This window comes from Ranitomeya imitator, chromosome 1 (assembly GCF_032444005.1).
Source record: "Ranitomeya imitator isolate aRanImi1 chromosome 1, aRanImi1.pri, whole genome shotgun sequence".
Classification (NCBI taxonomy): Eukaryota; Metazoa; Chordata; class Amphibia; order Anura; family Dendrobatidae; genus Ranitomeya; species Ranitomeya imitator.
Genome location: NC_091282.1, coordinates 794,812,319 through 794,839,183, shown reverse-complemented (window position 1 = coordinate 794,839,183; position 26,865 = coordinate 794,812,319). Strand labels below are relative to the sequence as shown.

Below are 26,865 nucleotides of genomic sequence, written 5' to 3'. Positions count from 1 at the left end.
CCCACTGTCCTCCTCCAGACCCCTCGGTTCTCCTTCAGACCCCTCTGTCCTCCAGACCCCTCTGTCCTCCTCCTTATTGCCCCTCTGTCCTTCTCCAAACACTGCTGTACTCCTCTCTCAGACCCCTCTGCCCACCTGCAGTCCTCTATGTCCTCCCCCAGATCCCTCTGTCTTCCTCCATACCTCTATTATGTCCTCTTCTAGACCCCTCTGTCCTCCTACAGACCCCACTGTCCTCCTACAGGCACTTCTTTCCTCTGTCCTCTACAGACTCGTTTCTTCTCTTCTAGACCCCTCTGTCACCTTCACGCTTCTCTGTTCTCCTCCAGACCCAACTGTTCATTTCCGCACCACACCAGTCTCCTCTTTTATCCTCCATGCTCTTCCAATCTCTCCTGTTCCTCTCCAATGTCTTTTTCAGACCCCCATGTCCCCTCTAGAAGCTTATTTGCCGAGCTAATATCAACTGACGATAATCTGATGTGTGAGGCCAACATAAGCCTAATTATAGTGAACAAGGCAAAACTAACCTTGAGGACCTAGAGAAAGCGTGATTGTGCATCCCTGACTCCACACTTGGTGCATGAACCTATGGACAGGAAGCTTCTTAATAATCAACTACCCTGCATAGTTATTTATTGGCAGTGGCATGTGTCTGTGCACATTGTATGTGTTATCCAAGCACTATAAGGTACAACATAGAGGGAGGTCAATGGAAAAGACATCATCTAACCCAAGGCCACCCCTGCTTCACAGTCTGCTGTTACCAGGTATGACGAGGTGCTCCTTGGCTTCACACATGTGGACACAGCATTCATCCATACATTCTGCTTCCTGGAATTCCCATTGTGGAGTAAAGTGAATGAAGTCAGCCATTACCGTAAGAGGAGATGTGAGGTCGACCTTGTCCTGTGCTCCTGCTGTCACGTAGCAAAACCGATTAGAAAAATTCCAATGTGTGAATATATTACCAGCTCCTCTACATGACACCAGTATATCTCGTGGCCAGCTCCAGATCACATTCCGTCTTGTTCTCACCCACCACTCGTTCCATTTAGGAAATGTCCCAAAGAGATATCTGAAGGTGTCAGGAGGCGACATGTACGGTGCTAGCGGAATTCATAGCATGTAATATGGCAGATAGACTCAACACTTGGACGTGTAACACAAGAGCGATGTCTTACCAAATACTGACATGTTTAGGAATCATTGATTATTTTACAAGGGTCAATGGAGGTAACTAATATTGTTTTTCATAGGCATTTACATAATGCACAGTGCAGCTCACTATTATTGGCACCCAGGGCTGGACTGGCCATCTGGCAATTCTGGCAAATGCCAGAAGGGCCTGTCTGGTCATGGGCTGCCTTGTCTGCTAGGTTGTTAAAAGAATCAGTGTTCTCAAGACACTCATACTGTTAAGAGTAGTGACGAAGCACAAAGTCGCTGACTCAGTCACTCACCCCAGCAGTCACGGGTATCATTAGAAATATTGGTCTTGTAGTAAATCTTGCTTTCCTCCATCCAGGGTAATATTAGTAATATATCCCATCTGGTGCTTGGGGACGGGGACAACATGGGCCTGTGTGTTTTCAAATGCCAGGACTGAATTTCAGCCCCAGTCCATACCTGTTGGCACCCCTTCATTTTCTTCATAGATTGTACAATATATTCAGAAAAAAATGTAAATGTACCAAAGTTATATCTTCAGGATTTTTTAATTAGCAGTGCAAACTAATACAACAATAAAACAGAATAAATAACAATAAAGGCCCCCTAATTAATAGTTAGTTGTTTACCCTTTGGCATTGATGACAGCCTCCAAGTGTTTCTTGCAGCCATCTGTAAGTTTCTTGCACTTGTCCACTGGTATTTTCTCCCACTCTTCGTGTGCAGTTTCTTCAAGCTCTTGATTGTTTGCAGGGTTCTTTTTCCCAATGGCAGATTTCAGCTCACCTCAAAGATTTTCAATGGGATTGAGGTCAGGATTCATTGAGGTCTATTTTATAACAGTCCATTTATTGTTTGTCAACAATTCCTGTGTACTTTTGGATGTGTGCTTTGGGTTATTGTCTTGCTGGAGGACCCATGATCTTCGATTCAAACCAAGTTTTCTTACACTGGGTAGGAAATTGTGCTCTAAAATCTCTTGATAGTTCTCTTGATTCCTGTAATAAGGTCAAGTCCATAGGTACCAGACGCAGCAAAGTAACCCAACAGTATTATGGATCCTCCACCATGCTTAACTGTTGGTAGGGTGTTCTTTTCCTTATAAGTAGAGTTGAGTGAATTTCTGCGGATTCGGTTCTGAATACGATTGGCAGTGAATATTGTTTTTGCAATATTCGAACAAAGCCGAACGTCATTAGAGTCAATGGGAGTAGAAGTGTCTGAAAATGTTCGTAACTAGTGATGAGCGAATATACTCGTTACTCGAGATTTCTCGAGCACGCTCAAGGGTCCTCCGAGTATTTTTTAGTGCTCGGAGATTTAGTTTTTCTTGCCGCAGCTGAATGATTTACATCTGTTAGCCAGCATAAGTACATGTGGGGATTCCCTAGGAACCAGCTTCTAACTATAATGGATCTGTAAAAACTCTTGCTGACTTTTGAATATACCGTAATAAATTTCAGTCTGTTCGTCTGACAAAAGCGAATAAAAATACCAATGGAGAGGACGTGCTGGCAGCACAGGAGTTACGCTGCATTCACACCTTGGGCTGCGGGGCTCCCGACTCAACAAACCCAAAATGACAGCCTAAAACATCATGATACTGTCAAGTTTGGGTCTGGAGAGATGCAGCTAGCCTGCGCATTGCAATCTGTACTCGGACCATGACACCTGATATGTGAGTAGTGGACAGCTCTGACAATTGACAACCAAATATGTTGTAGTTTCTACACAGAGGCTGTATTTGGCTACCAGGGGTCCATAATGGTGTCCCAGCAGAGTTAACCCTTCCTTTAAACTTTGCTTTTCTAAATTATGATCAAAACAGTCCAACATGGTGTCCTCTTCTATGAGCCAATACAAGGAGCACTTTGGTGAAACGATGGTTTGGGAATTGCAGCATCGAGACTCTGCAATTGTAACCTATTCCTATGGAAAAACCGTGTGTTCGAGCACCCCTTTAATAAGGACCTAATTGCATGGCTGCCAGTGGTGGGTGCAGAGTGCATTTCTGCTTTAGAAGTCATTTCACCTTTCTTAATCAGGGCAGTGATAACAATGGTTAAACACACCAGAGAACGTGCAGATAACATACATGTTCTATATAAAGAATATTTGAAGGGTATCACCCACATTGTGATGTACAGTGGTGAAAACAAGTATTTAGTCAGCCACCAATTGTGCAAGTTCTCCCACTTAAAAAGATAGACGAGAGAGGCCTGTAACTGACATCATAGGTAGACCACAACTATGAGAGTTAAAATGAGAAAACAAATCCAGAAAATCACCTTGTCTGAACTGGAAAGTATTTGGTCATTAGCAAAAGTTCATCTCAATAATTTGTTATATATCCTTTGTTGGCAATGACAGAGGTCAAAAGTTTTCTGCAAGTCTTCACAAGGTTGGCACACACTGTTGGTTGTATGTTAGCCCATTTCTCCATGCAGATCTCCTCTAGAGCAGCGATGTTTTGGGCCTGTCGCTGGGCAACACGGACTTTCAGCTCCCTCCAAAGGTGTTGTATGGGGTTGAGATCTGAAGACTGGCTAGGCCACTCCAGGACCTTCATAGGCTTCTTGCAAAGCCACTCCTTCGTTGCTCTGGCAGTGTGCTTGGGATCATTATCATGCTGAAAGACCCTTCCACATTTCATCTTCAGTGCCCTTGCTGATGAAAGGAGGTTTGCACTCAAAATCTCATGATACATGTCCCCATTCATTCTTTCACGTACACGCATCAGTCGTTCTGGTCCCTTTGCAGAGAAACAGCCCCAAAGCATAATGTTGCCACCTCCATGCTTCACAGTAGGTATGATGTTCTTTGTATGCAGCTCAGCATTCTGTTTTCTACAAACATGACGACTTTTGTTTCTACCAAACAGTTCCACTTTGGTTTCATCAGACCATATGACATTCTCCCAATACTCTCTAGCAAACTTCAGACCGGCCTGGACATGTACTGGCTTAAGCAGGGGAAAACGTCTGGCACTGCAGGATCTGAGTCCCTGGTGGCGTAGTGTGTTACTGATGGTAGCCTTTGTTACAGTGGTCCCAGCTCTATGCAGGTCATTCACTACGTCCCCCCGTGTGGTTCTGGGATTTTTGATCATTTTGACCCCACGGGGTGAAATCTTGCGTGGAGCTCCAGATTGAGGGAGATTATCAGTGGTCTTGTATGTCGTCAATTTTCTTATTATTGCTCCCACAGTTTGCGACGCCCCAGGGTCCTGGTCATCGCAGTGGTACTGCTTTCCTCTCAGGGAGAGTGATGTTACGTTTGGAGGCAATGAAGGAGAACTCTTTGTCAGGTAACACAATGCATGCAACATGTTCACACTCCAGACAAGAAGGGGAAGCTCTAAGCCTGTTTAAGGTGAACTTCCCTATAAGAACATCCTGATCTGGAGGGAAAGGGTTCAGTTCCTGTCAGGAAGACAGAGGGAAAGGAAGCAGAGGAGCCCTGTGGCCTGAAGTGCTACAGGTCCTAGGAAACAGACGGATAGAAAGCAGAACATATTGCAGCAAGCAAAGCAAAGGAGAGGATATCAGAGGGAGATCAGCCAGGAGCAGGCTGCTTCCTTCTGATACGCAGAAATCTGGTGGCCGGCATACTGAGGGAGTAAGGATCTCTACGCTTTACTTCAGAGACCGGCAGGACAGCTATTTCCACGATACCTGTCCGACCTATACCCAGGAGACACTGTGGCAACTTCCAGAGGCTGGGGCATGCTAGAGTCCCTATAAACCGCCTCAAGCCACCAGTCATACGCGTTTGTCCTATCCTATCTGGGGGACGGAGAGAGAGAGACATAACATCTGTAACATCTTCATCAGTTGTGAGGACCTTATGAGAAGCTTAGCAGTAAGGGACTACAACACTGCAGCGCAAAGGAAGGCTACTGATTTCCACCTGGATAAGGGGACTCTGGACTTGCCTCCAAACCGGCCGGACTCTGCCTGCCCTGTGGTCTGGTGCCCTGGACTGTAGATGTTGAAGCCTTCAGTAACAGGTAAAGAGACTGCAACCTTGTTTCCTCGTTCTTCACTATGCTAATCACCATCCACCACCTACACACCGGGAAGCCCTGGGGACATACTTCACTTGTGGGAAGGTATACCATCTAGCTGCCATAACATCACCCCAGCGGACCCCTTAAAGCAGTGTCGGTCACCCTGACCGAATACCAGGTGGTGTCATGAACATATCCCTTTAAAGACCTTTCCCCTTTTACAACGGACGTCCCAAGGGCCACGGACCGGGTCAGCCACCGTGACATCCCCCTGAGAACCGAAGGACCCGGTACCGAGTACCCCTTGCCCACGGGGGCGTTCCAAGTTCATTTCATCACACCAAGCTGCTTGTCTGTTGCAGATTCAGTCTTCCCAGCCTGGTGCAGGGATATAATTTGTTTCTGTTGTCCTTCGACGGCTCTTTGGTCTTCACCAAACAGGTGGCGTCACAAACATATCCCTTTAAAGACCTTTCCCCTTTTACAATGGACGTCCCAAGGGCCACGGACCGGGTCAGCCATCGTGACATCCCCCTGAGAACCGAAGGACCCGGTACCGAGTACCCCTTGCCCACGGGGGCGTTCCAAGTTGATTTCATCACACCAAGCTGCTTGCCTGTTGCAGATTCAGTCTTCCCAGCCTGGTGCAGGGATATAATTTGTTTCTGGTGTCGTTCGATGGCTCTTTGGTCTTCACCATAGTGGAGTTTGGAGTGTGACTGTTTGAGGTTGTGTACAGGTGTCTTTTATACTGGTAACAAGTTCAAACAGGTGCCATTACTACAGGTAATGTGTGGAGGACAGAGGAGCCTCTTAAAGAGGAAGTTACAGGTCTGTGAGAGCCAGAAATCTTGCATGTTTTTAGGTGACCAAATACTTATTTTCCACCATATTTTGCAAAATAAATCTTGCCAAATCAGACAAGGCGATTTTCTGGATTTGTTTTCTCATTTTGACTCTCATAGTTGTGGTCTACCGATGATTTCAATTACAGGCCTCTCATCTTTTTAAGTGGGAGAACTTGCACAATTGGTGGCTGACTAAATACTTTTTTTCTCCACTGTACATTTTCCTGGATCAATTGTTTAGACCGATCCAGAAAATTAAAGAGTCAACAGAGGAAAAATCCAATAAAAAAGTCCAAAGTAGGATAATTATATATATAAAAAAGGCCTTTTTTGTACAATTAGGTACGTGGTGGCAAAGAAGAAGAGCAAATATACACCTAAAATTATATAGAATTTGAACCAAGCGGTCCTACTGAGTAGTTTGGAGCTGTATGTGACGGCTGTTCCTGGGCAACCGATCATGTGACACCTCACGTGGCCAAAATGTCACTACCGTGAGACGCAGAACGCCGGTGGACTTCTGGCTTGTTCTGTTTGCACATGCGCCAGCACCCATCTGTTTTCTTTCATTGGTGGCCACTACCTTTTTAAACATCCCCTGGAGCCTGAGGCCACCCCCTGATAAAGAAACGCGCGTCGGGGTGAGCGCCACACAGTTTGCAGGACACTACATGATACAGTTATCTCCCCATTCATTTACTCTTGATGGAATATAGCATTTTATGGACAGTGGTGATGGACTATGCATACCTTTTACATAGGGAATATGCAATATTACAACATATATGATTTTCCACAGGTCTAAGGGTATGTGCAATTATTGACATCTGACGTTCTATCCATGTCTGTTGAATTACACTTTAATGTGCTATTTGCAAATCTTTTGCATGGGAATGCCACTGCCGCTCCCCTGAATTTATCAGTGTCACACAATACGCACCCTGAATATATTACCGCCACACACCTTTTCATCTGAATATAGTACTGCAACTCACCATGCCTGAGTGTAGTACTACCATACACACATCAGCGTAGTCCCTTCGGACTCAATGCCCTACCAATGTGTAAAAGTAAAAAATGCCCTACCAACTCAATGCCTTTCCAAATTGTGGAAGTAAACAGGGCTCTACACCTCTATGCCCTTACAATGTATGAAAGTAAACTATTCCTTACCAACCTGATGCCCTTTCAATGTGTGAAAGTAAACAATGCCCTACAACTCAATGCCCTACCAATGTGTGAAAGTGAACAATGCTCTACCAATGTGTGAAAGTGAACAATGCCCTACCAATGTGTGAAAGTGAACAATGCCCTACCAATGTGTGAAAGTGAACAATGCCCTACAACTCAATGCCCTACCAATGTGTGAAAGTGAACAATGCCCTACCAATGTGTGAAAGTGAACAATGCTCTACCAATGTGTGAAAGTGAACAATGCTCTACTAATTTGAGAAAGTAAACAATGCAGAACAAAAAAAGCAGGGAAAAGGCAACCTGTGAACATAGCCAGCTTCTTTCTTTCCTGATCACCTACTCAAAAGCAGACAGGAGTTTTTACAAGCAGATTGAATGTTCTGTAATGTAATATATTCTTGTCAGCTTAAGACCATAAAAAAATTGTGTCAAAACTCATCACCTCCTGAATATGTGAAATGTGCGGATCCGACCCTTCACGAACCATAAAATATGTAGCAGAGCCGAGTGTGTGATTGTGGACAGTGACAGCTGGAGGACAGGCAGCACACTTTCACTTTTACTCTTGTTACATTGTGTATAGGGAGAATGTCCTATACATTTGCTAATAATGACATTTAGAAGCCCCTATAAGAAGAGGCTGGCAGGGGCTGAAATGTGCTTGTGTGGGGTTTCCCAGGCAGATGGGAAGTTTTCTAGTGATTCTGCAGTGGGGTGGGAGTGGCTGTAGCTTGAGGATGACATACATAAGAGTCTGTGATGCAAGGAGATCAGTCAGTACCAGCCCAAGAGCCAGACATAGAGCCTCCAACACAGGTAAGGAAACAATGTATCATGCCACCCTGCCAGATGACATAGTCAGCTCTGCTGTACCCAGGGTATGATGTAGCCATGCAGCACGGGCAGGGGGCTCCTAAATACAGCGGCTTTCTTTGGATGATTTGCTGACTTCACTGCAGACAGTAGAGTTGCACCTGATACAAAGCAGAAAAAAAATGTATCTTATCTCCATTTTCTGTACAGTTGAATGCAATGCATTGCTCTCTGTTATCAGCCAACAGGCATTTAGTGGATGGATGGTAATAAATGACTTGCACTGTATGTCAGATCTGCAGACACTGACCTGTGTGTACTTAAGGCTACGTTCACATTTGCGCTGTTGGGCGCAGCGTCGCCGACGCATACCGACGCATGCGTCATGCGCCCCTATCTTTAACATGGGGGGCGCATGGACTTGCGCCGGTATGCGTTGTATTGCATTTTACAACGCATGCGTCAGTTTGACGCACCAGACAGGGCGCGGAGAACGCTACTTGTAGCGTTTTCCCTGCGCCAAAATTCAGGAACATTACAAGTTTATGTCAACGCATGCGTCAAAAAACGCAGTGTTGTGTATTGCGTTGACGACGCTGCGCCCAACAACGCAAATGTGAACGTTACCGTAGCTGCACTTCTTCTTTAAGTTATTAAAAAGCATCTGAAACAATGACTATTGTGTCCAAAATCTTTCCCCTTGCGAAATCTTGTATATTTAGGGAACAAAGGTCATGTGTGTGAGAGTAGTCACCGCTTCTGAAGGCTGGGAATAATGGGGAATTTGTGTCTGAATCGTATCTTGGCCTTTATTAAAGCTTTTAGTATTTACATTCTGATACATGTATATAGATACAGGTTCTATCTGTTCCTCCTGGAAGTGTATAGATAACATGACACGTAGGGACTCTAAGCAATTCCATAGCCAAACTATGTCCATACACAGTGTTGGACAGCCTCCCGGTAACGCCCAGTTGTCAATTTATTAATACTTTTAACGGAAGAATAACATAGGAATAAAACCACTCAGTTTCAAGAATCCAGAATTATTATTTTACGGGTGGGGTTTGTATTATTTACTGGAACAGAAATGTCCGAATAGAAGATTTTGCAAAAAATATCTTTTGTCCCCTGGAAACCATCAACAAGCAGGCTGCCGATGACGGATCCTGTTAAGCTGTCGGCTTTATCAATATAAAATACAGTATTAGCATCTTTTAGAATTGGTTTTAGGTATTGAGATGTGAATGGACCCACTAGTAATTCACAGAAGAACAGTATTATCCGCTCGAGAGGCCAAAAACAGCAGCATGTCGATGGTTTCCGGGTGACAAAAGGAATATATTTGTAATGAAAACTAAGCAGAATATGACGTGGGCTTACAATAAGATTCCCTCCTTTGTGGATACATTGTATCTGTGATGATTATTTGTAGGTCATCTCCTTCTGTGACCTCTTATGACTCAGCACATGCAGGAGATTATCACAGGTTTTTTAGGATTAATTGATTTCCAATAATTGATACTTTCTAATTGAAATATATTGTGGCTTCTTAATCACATGATGCAAGCAGGATGGTGAACTTGGCAGACTGTCAGGATCTAGGACTGTCAGGATATAGGACTGTCAAGATATAGGACTTTCAGGATCTAGGACTGTCAGCATCTAGGACTGTCAGCATCTAGGACTGTCAAGATATAGGACTGTCAGGATCTAGGACTGTCAAGATATAGGACTGTCAGGATCAAGGACTGTCAACATCTAGGACTGTCAGCATCTAGGACTGTCAACATCTAGGACTGTCAACATCTAGGACTGTCAGCATCTAGAACTGTCAGTATCAGTCAGTGGCAGTGCTATTGATGCTGCTGCAGGGAGAAGCACAAGACTTGCAGAAGTAAAATATAGGGTGCAATGAAAGTATGGCGTTGGAAGGACCACCCACCACCACCACACTCTCATCTGCTATTCTGTTGGGGAAGGAGAAGTCCACTGGATGGAGGATGGGGTGACTCAGCTGAGGCTTCTTGCATTCTTTGGACTTGGTCCAGAGATGCCCTTAGATAAGGGCACAGAGATGTGCAGAGGTTTATTCCTGGCAGATTTTTTTCTTTTTCTCTAAGCACGCAACAGCCAGACATTTGCATAGAGCGCTCTTGTCCTATAAGGAATCCATAAAAAATCAGAATGTCCTGGTGGAACATCATGCATGGAGGCCTTCTTTAGCCTCAAATATGTATTCGAAGCAGAGGGGGGTTGTCCGAGGTCTTATTGTGCAATTGCTCATTTGTAATCTCATACGGTCCGCTGAAGAAGAAACTGACCTCATTCTCGTCTCTCACATGTTACAATGGTGGCGAAAAGAATGGAGCTGAGAAGTTTTGGCATGGGGTTCTCCTAGGGGCATAACTACATTAGGTGCAGGGGTTGCAATAGCAAAAAAAGTCCATTTGGCCTGTATGAAAAGCCCCATACTACTAAAGCCTTGCAATAATTGGGGGCCACGTCGGACCTTTAGCATTGGGGTTTATGAGCTTCAAGTTATGTTGCTATGCAGAGAAGTCATCTATCAGTAGGATAGGTGGTAATTTACAGATCGGTGAGGATCCGTCCACTGGGACCTGCAGAACGGGGAACTGTTGTCCCTGTTAGAAAGGAGCGACAGGACGCATGCTCTCCCCGCTGCTCCATTCATTCCCTATGGGGCTGCCAGGAAATGCAGCGTTCAGCAGCCCCATGGAAAATGGGTAGAGTGCCATGATGATGAAAGTGCCCCGATCTGTCTATTGAAGCGGTGGTATTGCACCAGCACCGATCTATACTTTACCATCTATCCTGTGGAGCACCCCTTTAAGGGACTCAAAACCCCACTGGGTTGTCAGCAGCCCTAATAATACTGATCTTACCTGGGTGTGTATAAAAGGACTATTATAATAGAGGAACCTAATAACAATTATTATCAGGGTGGATACAGGTTAAATTCTCCAGCAACTCTGCAGTTAACGCTTGTGATTGCCCAATCAGCAGCTTAAAAACGAAACAGGAAACGCAGTTTGGATTTTTTTTCCATTCTGCTGCTAGATTTATGGACAGAAGGAAGGCTATGTTTAGGTGACTCTAACCATCCTTGCTACTTTGTTTCCTTCCTTTATAGCTGCCTTCTGATACATGAAGAATATCAAATCCAGAATGGCTGCGGTGGCGCAACTGGCCACAACGGAGAACATTACCGGAAAGAAAAGGAACAGCGCAGACAGTGGCCACAAGAAGAACAGTATCTTCAAGGACATGATGAAGCCCTTCAGACCTCGGAAATCCAAAGAGCACGATCAAGAAATCAAGAAGGAGCCCACAGGTAGGACTGGTCAGCAGGGTCTCTGGAGTACTTTGGAAGCAGATTTGTTACTGGTTGAGGCATCTGGTTCATTGATGTTAATTAGTCATTAATCATTGATGTTAATTAGTGGTACAATGATATGGTAGGCCATATTTCTAAGGTGGTTGTAGGAAATGTGGTGTGATTGGTCCCATCAGTTGGAGTATATATGTCATGGTGATCATCCTAGGTCTTGGTAGGTACTGTGTTATGGCAGATTTCTTTACCCTAATTGTTACGGTCCTAGTACTATGCTATGGTTTGTCCTACCATATGGATCATACTTGATTTAATCATGGTACGAATGGACAACGTTCTTGATTGTTGTGGTGAAAACCTTATTGTCGTGTAGGTACTATGATATTGTTGGTGCCATCAGTCAGAACATATCGGCATCTTCTAGGGTTTGGTTGATTTCTATACTCAAGACTTAATAGGCACTGTGGTATATCTGGTTCCTTTAGTCAAATCCAATTTGTTACAGTCATAGATTGTACTGTAGTGGAACTGGTCATGGCACTATGGTATGATTGGTGCCATCAGTCAGGACCTAAGTGGTACTATGATATGCATCAGTCATTATTGTCATGGTGATACAACCATGGTGTTATCGGTCTCATCACACAAAACTATTTTTTTCGTCGTGGTCATGAGACTATAATTGGTCTTATAAGTAGGATATCGGTCATAGTCATGGTACTGTCGTATGGCTGATCTCTATAAATAAAACCTACTTGTTATTGTCATTATATGAGAGGTCCCATCAACTTGGGACATAGCTGTCATAGTCATGGTACTGTTAAATGGTTGGTACTGTTAGAGTATATTTGTAAGGGTCAGGGACTATGTTCCCATTATTCTGCTATGTGGATACTAATATATAAGTGATTCTATAAGAAGTGAGGGGGCTGAGTTGTAATACCAGTCACAATCTGTGGACAAGTGTGACACACGCTTTTTCTTTAAGGATCAACTATATTTTTATAATCTCCAAAAATATGAAAAAGTGACACATTCTGAAGAATTTTTGTCTGGTCTTGGTTAAATTCCCCTGAAATTCCACCAAAAATTTGTTTTTTTTTTTATTTTCAGTTGAAGACATACAAGAACAAATTGACAAAAAACATTTATTAGATGCTGCCAAAAACCTGATTGATCTAGAACACAAGATTCTCCAGGATCCTCTTCTGCAGGACAAGATCGAGGACATTAATGCTCTTTATGGAAAGTTAGAGAAAGTGGTATTTCAAGTAGTCGGGGACTCAATCACCCAACCAAATGGAGATTTGCTTTCGCAGGCTATAAATGTCATCGTGGAACTAGAGAAAGAAGACGCTCAACATGTCCACCACAGGACCTACCCCAATAGTCCATGGCCGAGAGGCTGGAGATTGAAATGGGAGCAGTGCGTTGAGAATAGTGTGACCGGTCGCTTCAGTGACTTGACCAATTTTTTACTCAATGAATTAACTTCTTCGTTGTCCCAAAATCTGGCTACTTTGGGAAAAATTTTAAAACAAGACTTAGTCCAGGTGGTCACCCATCTGAAGGATCATTATCCTAAGGACTTTGATGTTTGCAACATTTATGCAAAAAATTACTATTGGTACGTGGTGTCACAGATGGAGCTTATAACAGGGTTTCAGCTGGCGGACGAAGATACTTACCTGGTCCTGTGTTGGGTGCACAACTATTATCCAAAGTAAGTATCTCACTGAGTTTCTCTACCGATGTCCTGGCATGTGTTGAGTATGATCTGAATCACCCTTATGTTGTAAGTGGAGGGGTGTACCAATTATTCCCAAATAATGCATGGTGTAATATATGTAGCAATACGTTATAATCGGACCCTCTCTATTGCAGCTTGATTTTGAAGCACCCAGTGTTGACTGGACATATCGATGGCTCAAAACTGCAAGACCTTCTCTCACCTCAAGTGATCAGGCTATTAGAAGCCACTTATGTTGCCTATGAAATCGTGAGTACTTCTACAAGATTTTTGTGTCTTTCTATTTATTCATTTTGGCCAAACCCACTGATTTCAATGTGAGCGGCCAACCATCTGGTGGGAGTCTCACGATTCTCCTCCAACAGATGATGTCAGGGAAGATAAGAATCGTCATTCATAATCCAGATCCTTTTGCTAGCCAGAGTTGTCCTCCTCTACTACTGAAATCACATGAATGCTCAAACACATTAATATGCTCTGATGTAAACCATCCATTGTAGCTGTGGATTGATGTTTAGGGTCGTTGAGACTGGGGTGTAGGTTCACCTTCCAGCAGAACAAGTATTTTGCAGCCTCTAACAGCTTTTCCTCCAGGATAGCTCCATCCATTTTTACATAAACTCTGATCAACTGTCCTTACAAAAGAAAAGCCTCCCCACAGCATGATGCTGCCACCACGTGTGACGGTGGGGATGGTGTTTTCAGGCTGATGTGCAGTGTAATGTTTCAACCACACAGAGCGCTATGCATGTAGCCCATAAAGTTCTAGTTTGGTCTCATCTGACCAAAGCAGCTTCTTCAATGTGCTCACTGTCCCCTACATGGCTTATAAAGAAGATGCTCTGGTCAGATGACACTGTATAATTATCTTTACATTTGGCACAGTAAGAAGAAGGTAACTGTAATTTCTGTTCCACTCTGACAGGAGTCTGTAAGGACGTACACGAACAGAAGTTTGGACATGGAAATCAATCGCTGGAAGAGCGGGAAAGAACCAGATAAACTGGGAAATTGTCACCACACTGAGCTACACATTGATATAGTCCAGGTAAAAGGCGCCCATGTGTTTTTATGTTGCATGTTACTAGTATTTCAGGCGCCAACAATTACCTTTTGAAAACTGTACCCAATTACACAAATATGAAGTGCAGGTTTCTCAACCAGCTGCAAATCCCTTAGAGAAAGTTGGGTCAATGTTACATAGAAAAGAAGAACCGGGAGCGTCCAATGGTCACTAGTCTCTTGCAACTCAATGGTCTTCAAAAGACTTGTCCTCTTTCATGAGCCTTTCTCAACTGCACAGAATTTAAAGGGGTTTGTTCTTTGTACAACACACTACATATACTAATGTAATGGAGATGGAGCTCAGTCAAGTGGATCCCACTTATAGGACCATTAGTCAGAGTGGAGGCGCAATAAAGGGCAACTCTTCTCTTGTAGGACTTATGAAGTGGGTCAATGTGAGCCATGACGTGCATCAATTAAAATCATTCTTAAATGTCCATGCTGCTGCCCAATATGTCAGATTGGATCTTGTAAGGTAATTACTAATTTATTGCATGTATTTCATTGGCAGATTTACAGTGGAAAAATTAAGAAAGCAGGAGAAATAAATAAGGAGATGGTGGACAAAGTATCTCGCTTGCTCCCTGATGAGATGGGGGAGTATTTCAAGAGGTAAAAGAATCATTTATTAAAAGGAATTGATATCTGACACCTTGAGTTAACTGGCAAGGCATGCTGGGATTTGTGGTGTTGGAAGGTAGAGAATGCTTAACTTCTGGGACCATCAGAGAATGCAAGGGAGCAGTGTGGTTGATTTTTTTAAATGGAGTTTTGTGGCAGTTCTGTGCCACGGCCAGACAGCAATGTGGACAGGACATAAAGTGACAACATATCCTACTAATATACCACTTTATAAAATGGAAACACCCTTTAAAGAGGACCTGCCCCTTGCCATAAATATATATTGCTCTACCTGGTGTTAACAACACTGTTCTCCTGAATCCGGAGCTGTTTTTCTTTTCTCCCTGCTCCTCTCCTTTCTTGAGATATGGCCCTCTCCTTCCGGTATATAAATCTAGTCTTGTTAGCCAACTGGGCGTAGCCTTCAAAAAGATGCCTACTAATACACCCACTTGGCTAAAAAGACCAGGTTTATATGCAGGGAAGAAAGTACCATATCTCAGGAATGGAGAGGCTCAGGAACAAATGAGAAACATCGCCGGATTCAGGAGAACAGCGACTTTTACAGATTTTAAACAGACACATTTATGACAAGTGGCAGGTATTGTTTAAAGGGAGTCTATCAGCACGGAATGACTGTTCAAACCAAGCACAGTTGTTCGGTGCACCCTTAGCGTGGCCAAACACATAAGTGCACCTTCTCACCCGCTCGTTCCTCCTCTATCTCCACCCTCCTTTTATTCGATTGACAGGTTTGGCTCCATAGAGCCGGAGAAGGGCGGAGACAGATGGAAAACAAATAGGTGGTAAACAAATCAGTGCTCCTTCCCACCCGCTTATTTTGCCTCTATCTCCATCCTTCTCTATGAAGCCAGAGCTGTCAATCATAGAAAAGGAGGGTGGAGATGGAGGGAAACCAGGCGGGTGGGAAGGTGCACTTCTTGATGTTTGGCCGCGCCAAGGGCACACCGAGCGCCTTCAGAAGGAGCTTTGTGCTTCAGCCTCAGAGGATACAATTATTTCATTAGAGCCGCTGGGGTAATGAGTGATGGTCCCTAGTATTAAATAGCATTTTCTTTACATATTCCCCCCAAAAAAATCCTAACTGACCAATGACGGCGGCATCACTACCTAATCTAGAGGGGTAAAAAGTCAGGAAAACTTTTTTTCCGGAAAAATGAAAATCCGATAATCTTATCACATAGTGGCCAATGTTTCACATATCAAACAAATGATATTATGTGTCAATAAATCATCAGAAATATCTTCTTTTATAGATACAAGAGCAGCGTGGAGGAATTCCTGGAGAAAAACAAGACGCATCCGTTCTACAAAGAGATCGGCATCACCAATGTGAACTGCTGCCTACACTTCAGGTGAAACCTCACATTATTATTGATAGGACTTTTTGTGTGTTATTGTTACCTTGTTACAACGACCTAATTCCTAGTGCCAGTTTCAGGTTTGGCTTTTATTCCTTTTCAGGAGATTTATAGAAAATAAAGCCGTGGAGTTTGAAGTGGACATGAGTCAGCAGATGCTGGCCACCATTCTCCAGTGTGAGGACCTGACGTACGACGCTTTGCTCCAGGAGCTTTATCGAGAGCTGAAGGTAAAACCGCGACAAAAATAATGCCTAAAAATAAAGTTAATTGGAATTTTCTTATCATTTTACATTGAATTTGTCATTTGTTCCTGCTCAGACGCAATTCAAGAGAATGTCGCAAGGCAGCAACCTGTGCAGCTACCAGATCATGCAGGACATTGTAAAGACGGCGGAGAGATTCGTGTCCGGCTTCAAGACCCTGTGCCCACCCTGCTACAAGGTGAGAGCTGCTATCGGAGGTCCTACAGCCCCTCAGAGTTACTTACCGTTTGCAGTGACCCCTGGGGGCTCGGAGCAGTGGTTGGGGCATTTTGGGTCCTAGCGGTGCATTCTTCAGCAGTGTCCCCCGTGGTGCTACACCAATTACCAATTTTCTTCCAAATATTTTTTTAGGATATGATCGCGAGGATTCATTTGCACCTGGTGAAAGAATATCTTATAAGAATCTTAAAGAAAAAAGTCCGCCATAATAACGCGCTGCAGCTGCAGACACTGGCCACTCAGATCAACGAGAACGCCAATCTCATCAATGACTTCTGCGCCGCTCATGTGAGTAGTGCATCCATCACTGAAGCACTATATGTACTATTGCAATCAGCTTCACTCCGAAATAATAAAGGAGGTAACGTTGCAAATAGTCTTAGGAAAATCTCCCACTCGTTTCTGTACACAGCTGCTTTGCGCTCCTATGGGTCTCCATGGTTCCAGACTAAAAACAAGCATTTTTTGCAGTCTGACCCTGGAATCGTGTGTTACACCACTTCCTCTACATCTGACTACAGTTTGTTTGTAGTCTGTTACCTTGGTAACATAGCCCTGCACAGGAGCTGTATACTCATCTTCATGCTTGTCTGGGGGTATAAGGTCAACAACCGTTGTATTTGCATTGGTTAAACATTTTTTTAGCATTTCCCACAGTTAGTAAAGTAAAATGACGTTGTACCCAAGCTGGCAGGGCTTGAGTACATCGGTCCAGAACTGCTCTTTCAAGTGCCACCACTTTTTAGCGAAGTGGAGAAGATCATACATTTGTGATCTCACAGGTTTATCCAGGTACAATGTCCAGGTGGGCTCTGACAGCAGGTGTGCCACCTATGGGAGCCACAGCAAGAACTCATACGGTTTTGTTTGGCTTCTTGCTGACCTAAATCATGGTGGACTTTCTGGGGGTTCCTCAATGAGTCATGAAGCATCAGTGTCCGCCCGGTGGTCTGCAGTTCTATAAGATAGTGACAGTACATCCACATCGTCAGAAGGTGCCATTTTTTTCAATGAAGCTTGAGTAGAGGCAGGTTCTGCCTGGAGTTGAGACCTTTCTGTCATCACCTTCATTATTGGACTCCGTAGTCTCTGGCTGGTTGGCATTAATCTTTCGCTGGTTGCCATTAGTTTGCCGCAGCTGAATGTTGGCTTGTCAGATATTTAACCACTTCCTCCATGTCCACAGTGTTTGGTTTTGCAAAAGCAGTAGGTTTAACAATGACTTAAAACTTTCTGTGCTTTGGTGCCCGCATCCTCCTCCGTAAGGTATAAGTATAGGGAATAAGCTCGTGGGATCCCACTGGAACAGACGAGCGCTGCTGGTCATTTGCTTCTTTTGCTGTTCAGGAAAACAAAATACAAACAATTCATACACAAACCCTAAAGCGCCTGACTGCTAAGCACACATGTAGACGCTCAACAAGATGGCGGACGAGTGCACCGCGCCCAAACATCTGCTTTACACCCAGCAGGTTTCCCAGGAGTGAACTCTGCTCTTTTCCATCACACCTGAGCACTGCAGGCGATCGGCCGCAGTCATAGCAAACACATGGAGCAGGGAAATTCTCAGGTCTCTTGCTTCAAATCTCCCTCTATAAGGCTATGTTCACACGTTGCGTTTTTATGCAGCGTTTTTTTTAATGCAAATTTCGAGCTGCGTTTCACAGTATGAGCCAAGTCTATGAGGTTTCTTAAATCTCCTGCACACACCATTTTTTTTTTTTTATTTCAAAGAGCTGCGTTTTTTCAAAATGCAGTTTGTCACTTTTTTCAGAGTTTTTGCAGCGTTTTTCACTCATTGAAAGCAATGGGTAGTGAAAAAAAAAATGCTGCAAAAAACGCAGGGATCCAGTTTTGGTGCCAAACCCTGATGAAGCTGAATTAGATGATTTTTTTTTTATGCACTAAACTAATCAGTACGCACAAGAGACAGTTGTACCCTGAAAAAACTAAGCAAAACCTGCTTTTTTTTAAGCAGCTTAAAATCATAAAAAAGCAGCAAAAAGGCAACTTGTGACCATAGGCTTAGACAGGAACCTATGTGACATGTTCACACCATCCAGCACGTTCCCCCTGCTCCTGTCACAGTGTATCCAGTAGAATAATGGATATTTCTTTCTTTAATTTACAGAAGTCAGAAGCCGAATGGTTAAAACCTGTAATACCCAAAATAGCAGAAATTATTCGTCTCCAGGACTTGAGCGCCATTCAGCTTGAAGTGGCCACGATGGTGGAAGACTATCCAGACATCGGGTGAGAAGAAAAACCATTGGTCCTTTATATGCTCTTAATGACGTAGTTTTGAGATTCGCAGCACAGAGTGTTTCAGGAGGAGAGTTCTGGTTTTGAAGCAGGTCCCAGTAATACCGGGGCTTGTCATAGAAAGAAAAGTGTCCACAGCAGCACAGAGTATTTTGTGCGAGAAATGCGCTGATTATGTGGGAGGTCATAGATTGAGATTAAAACTGTAGTAGCAGGATCACAGCAGCACAGAGGATTTCAGGAGACGAGTGTGCACTCCTTTTAGGATCTTAAAGTCACGTAATGCAAGGAGCAGGCTCTTCTGCTGCACAGAGTATTTCAGGTGAGAAGAGTGCAGTGATTTTGTGAAATTTTACAGATCGAATTTTAAATAATAGAAGTCGGTTCCCAAAAGCGCAGAGTATTTCAGGAGAGGAGTGTCCAGATCTTGTAGGATTTAACAGACAGAGCTAGGAGCTGGGTCTACAGTAGTATTTCAGGGGAGAAGGGTGCTTATTTTATGGTGTTACATAATACGACAGGGCTCCCAATAGCACAGAGTATTTAAGGAGAGAAGTGTGAAGATTTTGGCCGGCGTCACACTTGCGAGTTTTACGGACGTATGAGTGCAGAAACTCCGTCCGTAAAACTCGCAAAAAATACGGCACAATTATTCTCTATGCCCCTGCTCCTATCTGCCGTATTTTACTGATCAGTATTATACGGCTTTCTACGGCCGTACAAAATCACAGCATGCTGCGTTTGTCACCGTATTGCGCAAATAAAACGCCAATGAAAGTCTATGGAAGCCCCAAAAATACAGATTACACACGAACCAGCAGTGTGACTTGCGAGAAATACGCAGCGCTGTTAGAGAGAAAAGCCGGTAATTCAGTGCGGTGTACAGTAAAATCACACTGACAGCTTACAGTAGAATAGGTAGAATAAATATGTACACATAGAATAGGTATATATATATATATGTCATTGAGACACATATATGTATATATATTAATATTTCATACAGCCGCGATATAGCAAAAAGCCGGTAATTCAATTACCGGCTTTTGCTTTCTCCTTCCTAAAACCCGACATGATATGAGACCTGGTTTACATACAGTAAACCATCTCATATCACCATTTTTTTTGCATAATCCACACTACTAATGTTAGTAGTGTGTATATGCAAAATTTGGCCGTTCTAGCTCTTAAAATAAAGGGTTAAATGGCGGAAAAAATTGGCGTGGGCTCCCGCGCAATTTTCTCCGCCAGAGTAGTAAAGCCAGTGACTGAGGGCAGATATTAATAGCCTGGAGAGGGTCCACGGTTATTGCCCCCCCCCTGGCTAAAAACATCTGCCCCCAGCCACCCCAGAAAAGGCACATCTGGAAGATGCGCCTATTCTGGCACTTGGCCACTCTCTTCCCATTCCCGTGTAGCGGTGGGATATGGGGTAATGAAGGGTTAATGCCACCTTGCTATTGTAAGGTGACATTAAGCCTAATTAATAATATAGAGGCGTCAATTATGACACCTATCCATTATTAATCCAATACACGGGAATGGGAAGAGAGTGGCCAAGTGCCAGAATAGGCGCATCTTCCAGATGTGCCTTTTCTGGGGTGGCTGGGGGCAGGTGTTTTTAGCCAGGGGGGGGCCAATAACCGTGGACCCTCTCCAGGCTATTAATATCTGCCCTCAGTCACTGGCTTTACTATTCTGGCGGAGAAAATTGCGCGGGAGCCCACGCCAATTTTTTCCGCCATTTAACCCTTTATTTTAAGAGCTAGAACGGCCAAATTTTGCAGATACACACTACTAACATTAGTAGTGTTGATTATGCAAAAAAAATGGTGATATGAGATGGTTTACTGTATGTAAACCATGTCTCATATCATGTCGGGTTTAGGAAGGAGAAAGCAAAAGCCGGTAATTGAATTGCCGGCTTTTTGCTATCTCGCGCTGGATGAAATATTAATATATATACATATATGTGTCTACTGACATATATATATATATATATAGACAGTATATATGTTTTTATTTTTTTTTTAACACATGGATCCCTTGTATAGGCGTATGTCGGCTTGGCAAGCCTGCGATAAAAACACGCAGTACGGCTGCCATACGGATTACATATGGAGGATGCCATGCGCAAAAAACGGTGACACACCCTGCCTACGGAGGAGCTACGGACCACTATTTTCGGGACTTTTCAGCGTATTACGGCCGTAATATACGGACCGTATTTGCATACGCTGAGTGTGACGCCGGCCTTTGTGAGATTACATATTAGCTGTGAGACCCCAATGGGAAGAAGGTAGATCCCAGCAGCACAGAGTATTTTATAATATAAAGGTGCCTAACTTGCAGGAGAGTAGCATAGTGGGAGAAGCATAGTCTTCAGCAGCACAGAGTATTTAATAAAAGGAGCGCGCTCTTCTTGTAGGAGGTCACAAACTGAGAAATGCAAGAAGCAGGCTACCTGCAGCACAGAGTATTTCAGAAGAAAAATGTCAAACTCTTGCAGTGATCTGTCCGTTCATAGTCTTGTTACTGCGGATGGCGCTGTAGAGCAGTGTGAAAAGGGAAATAAAAAAAACACAGGAGCACAGAGTATTTTAGGAGATAAATGCAATGATCAAATTCCCTAAGGAGAAACACCCTAATCTGCGGTCATTGAAGTGACGCCTTTAACGTTTCCAGATGGCCCAGCAAGCAAACAAAGCAGAGCGTCGGTATTCACGGAAATCCACTGTTTGCGGGAAGGAAAATGAAAGCTTACATTCCCCAGAATTCACGAGTGACAGATGAATTCCAGTTCGGGGTTCCTTGTGTCACATCCAGGATCCACATTGTCTCTTTTTCTGGCTCAGGCCCCTCCAAGGCAAACACCATTAACTTCAGACACTGGCGCTGCCTCTGCCCACATTTTAGCTTAGTTTGTCCTTTCAGCGAGTACAGTAACCAACGATTTGCCATAGAGGGTTAACATACTGCATTTAGAAAAGTCGTCTCCGGCAATTATTTCTATGAGTAATCTGCTAATTAAAAAGGCATTGAGAGATGTTATTCCAAAATCCTGCTTATTTTTTTGACAAATTCATAAATATGAAATTTAAATGTATCCATGGTATTCATGTCAGAGATGCCTGTGTATACAGTACAAAGGATCACTGAAAAGGCAGCCAATCAAAATAGTGGGAAGTGGTTACATCTTTGATTATTCACCCAATCAAAACATAAGAGGCAGTGACATCACTAAAGAATGCAGCCAATCAATTCAATGGGAGGTGGTTACAAGGAATCAATGACATCATAGAATATTTCGCCAATCCATACACTAGCGCATAACCTCATGTGACTATCGATACAATAGAAATGGGTAATATCACTTAATGCTCAGCCTTTTAATACTATAGGAGGTAGTGACATCACACTATTCAGCCAATGACATCACTAATTATTCAGCCAATGACATCATATAATATTCAGCAATATTCAATTTAAATATTTACAACCCCACCAGTAAAGTTATCCAGTTATTGCATAGAACCATTGACATTCACCTATGAAACCAGCCAGTGATGTCAGTAAGTACTCAGGAGCAGTACACTCCCTTTATGTTGTGGCGGTTCATCAAGTAGTGACTAATGATGTCATACCATATACAGCCAATCAATAGAATGGCAACCATTCACATCACTGAAGTATCAACCTTGGGAGCCAGTGATGTCACTGTATACTCTGCCAATCAGTGCAGCAGGACCCATTGATGTCACTGTATATTCTACCAATCAGTGCAACAGGACCCATTGATGTCACTGTATACTGTGCCAATCAGTGCAACAGGAGCCAGTGATGTCACTGTATACTCTGCCAATCAGTGCAACAGGACCCATTGATGTCACTGTATACTCTGCCAATCAGTGCAACAGGACCCATTGATGTCACTGTATACTCTGCCAATCAGTGCAACAGGACCCATTGATGTCACTGTATACTCTGCCAATCAGTGCAACAGGACCCATTGATGTCACTGTATACTCTGCCAATCAGTGCAACAGGACCCATTGATGTCACTGTATACTCTGCCAATCAGTGCAACAGGACCCATTGATGTCACTGTATACTCTACGAATCAGTGCAACAGGACCCATTGATGTCACTGTATACTCTGCCAATCAGTGCAGCAGGACCCATTGATGTCACTGTATACTCTGCTAATCAGTGCAACAGGACCCATTGATGTCACTGTATACTCTACCAATCAGTGCAACAGGACCCATTGATGTCACTGTATACTCTGCTAATCAGTTCAACAGGACCCATTGATGTCACTGTATACCCTACCAATCAGTGCAACAGGACCCATTGATGTCACTGTATACTCTGCCAATCAGTGCAACAGGACCCATTGATGTCACTGTATACTGTGCCAATCAGTGCAACAGGAGCCAGTGATGTCACTGTATACTCTGCCAATCAGTGCAACAGGACCCATTGATGTCACTGTATACTCTGCCAATCAGTGCAACAGGACCCATTGATGTCACTGTATACTCTGCCAATCAGTGCAACAGGACCCATTGATGTCACTGTATACTCTGCCAATCAGTGCAGCAGGACCCATTGATGTCACTGTATACTCTGCTAATCAGTGCAACAGGACCCATTGATGTCACTGTATACTCTGCTAATCAGTGCAACAGGACCCATTGATGTCACTGTATACTCTACCAATCAGTGCAACAGGACCCATTGATGTCACTGTATACTCTACCAATCAGTTCAACAGGACCCATTGATGTCACTGTATACTCTACCAATCAGTTCAACAGGACCCATTGATGTCACTGTATACCCTACCAATCAGTGCAACAGGACCCATTGATGTCACTGTATACTCTGCCAATCAGTGCAACAGGACCCATTGATGTCACTGTATACTCTGCCAATCAGTGCAACAGGAGCCAGTGATGTCACTGTATACTCTGCCAATCAGTGCAACAGGACCCATTGATGTCACTGTATACTCTGCCAATCAGTGCAACAGGACCCATTGATGTCACTGTATACTCTACGAATCAGTGCAACAGGACCCATTGATGTCACTGTATACTTTGCCAGTCAGTGCAACAGGAGCCAGTGATGTCACTGTATACTCTGCCAATCAGTGCAACAGGACCCAGTGATGTCACTAAGTACGGTATTCTTGAGCTCAAAACCTGTGAGATTACTTTTTATTCAGCCAATTAGACATTTCGTACTCAGGAACAGCTGATTGACAAGTCACAGTGATGGGAGCGCTGACCACACTGGTATTGTTCTTAGAAATAAATATAACTTTAAAAAACTAAGTGGTTGAGAAAACTATATAGAACAAGACACCTCGAGGGTTAATGTATGTTTTTGTTTTCTGTGGATTTTTGGGGTCTCTTTACTTCTAGATTACAATGGTTTTCTATCATTTACAGGAACAAGCAAATTGAATACATACTGTACATTAAAGGGAACCTTTCCAGTAAAGACATCAAGTCCATCCTGACAGTGGCCAACACCATCGAAAGAAGACCATCTAGTAAACCTAAACTTTTTGAATTAATCAAAACTTAACAAACGCATAAGAACACTATGAGGTATCCAGTTTACATGGGGCAACTGTCCTTCTCACATTTGTGGTCAGAAGTTCACGTTCCGGTACAAACCATCGATAAGGTCCGTGTACCCAATGACCTCTAGATTTCATTGCACTTTCACTGGCCTCCATCAAGTAGGGCCTTACTCCATATAGCTGTACCATAGCTTGCATTGTATCAATGGAGCTTTTATCTTTATAATCTTTTATTGTCTACTAATGTCATTTTTTACATTTTATTTAATTTTTTATATATGTATTGTATAAGATGCATAATGAGCATGTAAGAATGTATACAGTGTACAATCATTGGATGCATAACGGGCTCCCCTACTCAAAATAAGATACCTGATTGATTATTTTTCAATCTTGTCACCTGAGTGATTTTATTTTTGTGTTTCAACATGTAATATCCAATAAGTGATTACACCACATGCATATGTATAATGAAATGCTCCTTTAAGAGCAGTATTTCATTTTTGCTTGCTATTAAAATAAATGTTCAGAGTTCTTAAAATTTGTATGCACCACTAATGTGCAGTGACCCATAGCATACAAAGAACTGTTAGAACCAATATATCTAGTACTTTGTAGGCAGAAGTTAAAATAGGTGTGAACTAATGACCTACAAAGTCAATGCACTGAGAAGACAGTATTAAGGAAGGCATGGTCAATGAGGAACCGCCATGGGCTTAACAGCTTGTTCATTCTCTGTAATTAACTGGTAACATAACTGATCCAGACCATAGGCTACAAAATAAGCTTTCATTATCAGGAAGGGATTTACATAATAACATTGTATTTTACTGAACAGATCATACAAATATGTTTATATTATGCATGTTTGTTTTTCTGTGTTTTTTTTTTTTCATTTACAGTTTTATATCTTTTTGAATTAATATTTTTGTAATAAAATATTTTTTTTTTACTTTGTAATTTTTGTGATTTTTTTATTAGAAAAATTTAACAAATATTTCACAATATTTTCTATAAGTCAATAGGTGTAGAAATGCAATGTAAATGAGTTTACTTAGTATGGTTAATATGGAACTGCCATGGGCCTCACTGCTAGGCCATCCCCTGTAATTTTATCAAAAGGTGTCCATATATGCTAATTCAATGGCACTTCAGAACAAGATATAATTCAAAACAATCTGGAGTGTAGTTACTCCAGAAACAAGAAGAGATTCATTATGATAAAATATTTATTTTTTATTAATTTCATTTAAAACCTTAAATGAAGCAACATGATGGTAAAAAAGCAGAGTGCCTCATAAGGAGGACACCATAAATTCCCAGTAATCTATCTATCTATATATATATATATATATATATATATATATATATATATATATATATATATATATATATATATATATATATATATATATATATATATATATATAAAATATAAGGAGAAGTGGACTAAAGATGCGTTGTATAATACAAATTAATATTTGGATATTAAGAGGTGCATTTATAAAATTATACTTCTGTTCATGATAGAACAATAGCTAACAGATACAGTAGCAGTAGTCCAAGATGCCCCTGCCACAAAATAGCCAGTAAATGCACACGTGTCCTTGTAACTCAATTGCCCATAGGCTATTACCCCACTGTGAGGTGAGATTGTATACCAGAAATCACATAGCAAACACAAACAAGCCCAAGTAGTTACCTCATACAGATAGGAACGGCGTATCCTCTAGGCAGGCTAGATAGTCCCTGTTTTTTACTAGGTTCAATGTTGTGGTCACTTTCTGTCCAGGGGTCAAAAATGTCAAAGCTCATGCTTTGTTCCAGAGCTTTCCTGGTGGTGGTGACCATGAGGACCCTGCCCCAATTTTGCAGAGGGGGGTTAGTCATTTTGGCATTTTACCCTGAGCTGGTGGGCAAGATGTTAGATGCCCAGGGGGATGCCCCAACCTCCTGCCCTCCAGGAAGGTTATTTGTACCACCAAATCTGTGCCTCAAAGTAATAAGGGAACATCACAACTCTGTTCTTGCTGGCCATCCCGGTGATAAGGCAACTGCGGACCTCCATTCTTGTCGTTTTGGGTCGGGTTGTGGTTGAACAAGTATCTGCTTGTAGTGTCTGCACATGTTCTAAAGTATCACATACCCCTCTGTCTGTTACTCTTCTTCCGCTGTCCATTCCTATCAGGCCATGGACGCACTTGTCCATGGATTTTATTACTGACCTAACTGTGTCTGCGGGCAAGACTGTGGTTCTGGTGGTTGTAGATAAGTTCAGTAAAATGGTCCATTTTGTCACATTACCGGCACTTTCGAAT

At 42.8% G+C, this 26,865-nt stretch overlaps 1 protein-coding gene across 1 annotated transcript; it reads left to right on the top strand.

Moving 5' to 3' along the window:
- Positions 1 to 7,986: 7,986 nt before the first annotated feature.
- On the top strand, positions 7,987 to 25,499 carry TNFAIP2 (TNF alpha induced protein 2). Its single transcript, XM_069737649.1, has 12 exons — positions 7,987 to 8,037; positions 11,189 to 11,389; positions 12,503 to 13,112; positions 13,274 to 13,388; positions 14,065 to 14,187; positions 14,716 to 14,816; positions 16,103 to 16,201; positions 16,311 to 16,437; positions 16,529 to 16,651; positions 16,825 to 16,980; positions 18,824 to 18,945; positions 24,411 to 25,499. The coding sequence occupies exons 2-12, from the start codon at positions 11,203 to 11,205 to the stop codon at positions 24,547 to 24,549; spliced, it is 1,902 nt and encodes a 633-aa protein (XP_069593750.1). The 5' UTR covers positions 7,987 to 8,037; positions 11,189 to 11,202; the 3' UTR covers positions 24,550 to 25,499.
- Positions 25,500 to 26,865: the final 1,366 nt, after the last annotated feature.